Here is a 6,057-nt window from a genome sequence, read left to right on the forward strand (position 1 = left end):
GAAATTACTTAAGTTACACAACTTGCAAAACACAGCTATTTTGTAACAGTTTATTCTGATACAACACTCAAATTAGTAGCTAACATCACAGCAGCATCAAGAACTCAGGGGTCGAAACTTTCTCAGCTTGGTGAGGAACGCTGGTTGAAAACAGAACAAGTTACTACTTCAGTATTTCAATGTAAAATTTTTAGTTTATTATAAATGTTATGATTTCATGATATAGTAACATGTGAAGTCCTAGTACAAATATATATATATATAGAATACACTCTGTCTCACCTGAATGAGCATCCTGCCAATTAGATGGTCTAGCAACGTAAGGTACCGAGCAGTATGTTTCAGCATCATCAGAAAATGATTCTGTGAGAAATACATCCTTTTGTAATTCTTTCCAACAAGTTTTCAAAGAAAAAACAACAAAACAGACTACAGTTAGCAACGCACATGCAGTATTCCTTGACATCTTTTCATTTTCTTAATGTTTTTCTTAAATTGTTTTGTTGCTATTTATCAGTACATTCAGACCTCTGTGCTCTACCATAGAATTTACAAGTATATATATATTTGTATAAAGTAAATTTTCTGGATTTGCTAAAACAGCACAATTAGAATACAGAGTACAGTGGTAACATTTCTTCTGTGGAATCCTTGAGCCCTCCAGGGTTCTCTAAAACAGCAGTAGGCCGAGTATGGAGGACTGAATTTTATTTTAAAATAGTAGTGGAAGGGCAGTCATTTTGTATGTGCTGACTGCCATTTATTTTCTATTTAGTCTGGATTTTTAATAAGATATTTAAATGACCATTAATAAATTCTTTTTCAAATCTGACAATGTTGTCCAAAAAGCTTGTCTATAGCTGACCTCGAAGAAAAAAAAAAAAACACAACCCTCATCTTCCTAAAATGAACAAAAAAACCAACTTTGCCTTCGTTGTATCTTTGGGTTATCAAAATTCTAGTAACAGGCTAGCTCATTAACAATAACGTTCTTACCATTGCATTCAATGTCTTTAAGAACTATTTGATCCTGAATATGGATTTCATCATAGTCTTTTTGGTGAGTTTCTTCCTCAGTATTTTCCTGAGTTTCCACTGTTTGGCTTGATTTGCAATTCTTGATTTTAGCAGGGAGTACCAACCATTTTCTGTGAGTTACCTCAACAATACTTTCACATAAAAATGGGAGCTTGCAGGTCCGTATTCTGTCTAAAAGGTCAATAACCTGTGTGATGCTTTTGAAGAAATGCAAAGGATAAATATTTTGAAAACTGAAATCAATATAGTAAACTTAGCCTCAATTCTATTGCCTTTGTCACATTCTTCACCTTTATTTATACAAGTACTTGGATTTTAGGGTAAAGAAGATAGCAACCTGACTACTGAATTGAAAACAGTACATAGTTACTTTGAGGATGTCATTAACTAAGAACTTCCACTGACCATAGTTCCTGAAGTACAGACCAAAAGATATAGCCAAGTGTAATTTATACAACTCCTAAAAAAGGAAATAAATGAAAGTTGCAAAAAAGTTTTTTTTTTTTTTTTAAATTACTACATTTACATTGGATGTATGTTTTAGGAGGTGCTTGGTTTTGTAACAATTTCAGGTGATGCCTGAATAAATTTCTAAGTGCCAGAATTAAATACTTACTTTGCTAAATATACAGTGCATACACCACCCTGTTTAAGACTTGGGTGTACAACAGATAAAGCAGACTGAGGGCTAATCATATCCAGAGTTATCTGCAAGAGAAAGATTATTTTTTCCATAACAACGGTGTTTGAAAAACAACATCTATGTATGAAAAATGAATGCATACTATAGCAGCGTGTCATTGCAAACTAGTTTTATTACTGCTTCTGAAGAGCTTAGAGAAATATCTATCAACACAAGTCATGTTTCACCAACACAGTAGTCCTGTGGAAATGTTAAACCTCCTCCTAATTAAACTCCACAATATTCACCTGAATAAAAACTTCTGTGAGACTATATTTACGAATAGCTTTAGATGTCCTGTTTACAAACATTAAAACGTTCAATGCATCTGCATAATACAGTGATCACACTACAGTTTCGATGTCTAACTTGCTCCTTGTTTCAAGATTGAGAAAACTTCTTTGTCAATTTATCCATCTTTTGCTAGAAAACTATTCAAACTGAAATGATGAGAAAGGATGCATCTGACCCTTCCTGTGGATTGTTGAAAGTTTTCAAAAATGATATTTTTGTACTATTTTGTTTCTTCATTTAAATCCTTTAACACAATTGTCATTTATTTGAAGAGTTAATATAAGCAGTTTGTTTGCTTAGGAACATTATGTATTCCATAGAGCTGGTAGCAAAGTGTTTAAGTATTCACAATTTAATAAGCTTGTATATTTTTCTTAATGTTTGAGATGTCTTATTCAAATACAAAATTTTCTGTATTTCTCCAAAATACAAGAAAATAAGTATATCTTCGCTTACAAGACAACAGTGAGTAATTTTAATATTTCCCTACTATAGTATATCACTCTTACATGGGAAAGCATAATTGAAGCCTTGAAATACCCATACCCTGATGAAAAAATCATGGTGTTTCTTTCATTGATGATCATCCGATTGCTTTTGCAATCACGTTAGATTTGGGGATCCCACTGCAAGTGTGAGCACTAGAGGTTTCAAGTTATATAGAAAATATAAGCATTGATTTATGTCATATGAGGGGATTTTTATTGCACTTACTGCATCAAATGTTAAAGATTTCATATCCTCAGCAGCTGTTGAGATGTCTTTAAGAATGAAATCCACATTATCTGGCCACTCTTCCAAATGCCCTATTTCCCATGCAGCACGCCAGTGCCTGTAATTCTTCTTTGCTAAATTGTGATGGTCATCTCTGATTTCGTAACTTATAACTCGTCCTTTGGGCCCGACTTAAAACAAACAAAAATACTACATTTACTACTTTTTTTTTTCCCCATCCACAATAAAGAATTTAAGAAAAGGTAGCATTGTAAGTGACAGAAGTATGCTGTTAAATCTCAACTTCACTTTAGGAAATAACCACATATGAAACAATCAATTACAATTTATTATTTCTCTTACATTTAAAACAAATATATGCAGATAAAGTGCTGGGTTAATTCTTCTATAGACTGAAATCAATCGATAGATAGAAACAAAACATATTTACAGCATTGCAAACTATTCCTAAGATGTCCTTCCAAAGTAACTCCTGCAGCAAAAGATGACTTGAATATCTGTGGCCCAATCTACTTGTGATTCATCTACCACAGCTAACAGAGGTAGCAGCTGAAAGAGCTGTAATGCAGGTCACTACTCACAGATGATATAAAGGGGACAGATAGTCACTGCTTCTGTTGTTAAGATTTGAAAGTGATAGTTTTAAATATTTGATGATTCTGATTTTTTGTTTGTTTACTAAAAACAACTGTTTGCTGTTCTTTTTCCACCTTTCCCTTAATCAGAATTGAGGAAGGGATAAGAACCCCACAGACCTGCTCGATGATCTCAGTTCCATAGACGGGTTTTCCTCATGTACTCCCTGATTTACACGTGGTTGTGTTAGTTTCATGTTATTGTTTATGACCATTATACATTACTTCATTACTTATTTTAAGTTTTAAATTTACTTGAAATTTACTGTATACAATATTCTTAGTAAAGGAAGTGTTAGCAGGCTACCCAGGCAAAGCCAGCAACGTATACATTGCTCTATTATTCTATACTTACATTATTCTAATTTCTCAAACCTATCATACCATTCGCTTCTCATTGCTACTTTTTAACGGGCAAGTACAGGTTTCTGCAATGAGCAGCTCAGCAGGTAATGTTCCAGGATTTTTTAAGCCATTTTAAGGTGGAGTCAACAGACTCCTTCCCTCACCTATTTGATCCCACTGTGAATCCAAAAAAACCCCGAAGAAAATAAGGGATGGGCTTCCTGCCAATCTCTCCATGACCTAGCTCACCCTGCAGCAGGCAGAGGCCAGAATCAATATGAAAGGAGGGAGGATTTTAGTCTTAGATCATCTTAAACAATTGTAAAATTGCAGCACCAACTCCTTATTACTCAAGATTAAAAATTTGGAAATATTTGAAGAATAAAACCGTTCACCTTGGAGTCACTCTTACTCTTCACTCTGCTCATTCTAGTTTCCTACATTTTAAAACTGACTTACAGAAAAATAAGGACAACCAGTTATCTGGAAAAACAAAACAAAACCCCTCCATTATAGTGAAGCTGCAGTATGTGAGGTTTGCATACATCACAGTTTCTACTTTTCAAAGATCTTACTGTAAGTCAGCAGGTGTTCAGTCACTGTGACAGTGTGCTGCCCACAAACCTCGTATATTTGAACATAGCCTTCAGGATACGAAAGTTGTGCTTTTCTCTCTTATCAGCTCAAGATGAACTGCGATGACATTTCCACCTTTACCCTCAAAACTCTTTTAACATTGAAGGATAAATATTCTGCAAAAGCAGAAATGCATTTAAAAAGTTAGAAAAAATAGTGCTTTATTTTCCAGGTGTGTGCAAAAACAATTACAGGAAACAATCTGGTATCTTTTATTTTCCCTTAAGGAAGTTTTTCTATCAGGACCCCTTCAATCAAGCTACTCCAAACTGTGGTCCGCCACCAGGATGCCTACGGATGAGATGAGGTTTAAGGGTGAGGTTTCTTCTCAAACAACTACAAAACAGATGGATTCCAGCAAAACTAAACTATCTACGGGGTACTGCAAGGAGGTTCTGCCTACCTCCTGCCCTAATCAGTGACATCTGCCTGTCACTTCCCTGCTGCAGACACCAGCTCTCTTTTGGCCATGCAGGGCGCAGGCTTAGGGCGCTAAACTAGTGGGAAACTAAACCTAGAGCCTAGACAAAGGAAAAGAATAGATTTCTGCCGAGTTATCCCTCGAACCACCTGTTAATGGAATTGGATGGTACAAACACAACAGTGACGATGGGTGCAAACAAAGGCTCTCCATCTGCTAGAGCGCTGAGATCTAGCTCCAACCAGGCTAGCTGGGAACATAAAGAAAAAAAAAACAACAAACATTTTCATTGGTACCCAGCAATCTCATTACTCCGATGGTGAAATGAGATGGGGAAAAGGAAATGAAAAAAGGTGTGAGCCAGGAGGATGGGCCTAATGAGCAAGAAAGCCAACAGCACCAAGAGGTGAAATTCAGCTTTCTGTGGGACCCGTAGGGACCCTTTGCATGCCCGCACTCAACATACAGCTGGAGTTTACCTTCAAGTGCTTTTGGCCGCCGCTCCCTGGTTAACACACACACACCCCATGCCCTCAGGGCACGGCCCCGCTTCCACCTCCCCCCCCCGGCTCTCTCTCACCCGCTCTGGACAGGAACAAGCTGAGCGCCCCGGACCCGCTGCCGGCCTCCAGCACGGTGTCCCCGGGGTGCACGTCCATCATCAGCAGCATGGCGCTGATATCCTGCGGGGGGGGGGAGAGAAGCAAAGCACCGCGTTACCAGCACGAAGGCCGCTCCCTCATCCCCCTTCCCCCCAAAATACCCCTCCTCGGGCACCTTGGGGTAGGCGATGGCGGCCCCGCGGGGCATGAGCAGCGCGTACTCCTCCAGCGAGGGCCTCCTGACCAGCAGTCTGCCGCCGCCCCGCAGCCGCACCACCGCCCCGGGCAGCCTCCCGATGACGCTGTCATGAGGCAGCAGCAGCCCCCCGGGGGCTCCCAGCGCCGCGCCCGCCGCCAGCCGGCACAGCGCCCGCAGCGGGGCGCGCTGCCTGCGCGGCGCCTCCACCAGCGCCAGCTCCCCGGCACGGAACGGCGGCGGCGGCGGCGCCGACTCCCCCCGGGGAGCCCCGCTCGGCTCCTCCGCGCCCCGCTCCGGCGGCAGCAGCCTCCGCAGCCTCTCCTCGGGCGACAGCGAGGCGGCCCACACCGGCCTCCGCCCGCCGCTCAGCGCCCTCCGCAGCCCCCTCCACGCCGCCATGGCTTCGCCCCACCCCCGCCCCCGCCCCGCTCCGCCCTGCCCGGGCCCGGAACGGCGTCAGCGGAGCGCGC

General features: G+C 41.0%; 1 protein-coding gene across 2 annotated transcripts; it reads right to left on the minus strand.

Moving 5' to 3' along the window:
- Positions 1 to 36: 36 nt before the first annotated feature.
- On the minus strand, positions 37 to 6,001 carry TRMT61B (tRNA methyltransferase 61B). Of its 2 annotated transcripts, none has more exons than XM_084513097.1 (7): positions 5,564 to 6,001; positions 5,367 to 5,469; positions 2,729 to 2,919; positions 1,655 to 1,746; positions 997 to 1,235; positions 283 to 363; positions 37 to 140 (listed from the first exon to the last, which is right to left on the minus strand). In XM_084513097.1, exons 1-7 carry the CDS (start codon positions 5,984 to 5,986, stop codon positions 97 to 99), a joined length of 1,173 nt encoding a protein of 390 aa, XP_084369223.1. In that variant the 5' UTR covers positions 5,987 to 6,001; the 3' UTR covers positions 37 to 96. The 2 variants fall into 2 exon arrangements, with proteins under 2 accessions (XP_084369223.1, XP_084369222.1); XM_084513096.1 differs by having other exon boundaries at positions 283 to 390.
- Between the last annotated feature and the right edge of the window lie 56 nt (positions 6,002 to 6,057).

Source organism: Aythya ferina, assembly GCF_964211825.1.
Source record: "Aythya ferina genome assembly, chromosome: 3".
Classification (NCBI taxonomy): Eukaryota; Metazoa; Chordata; class Aves; order Anseriformes; family Anatidae; genus Aythya; species Aythya ferina.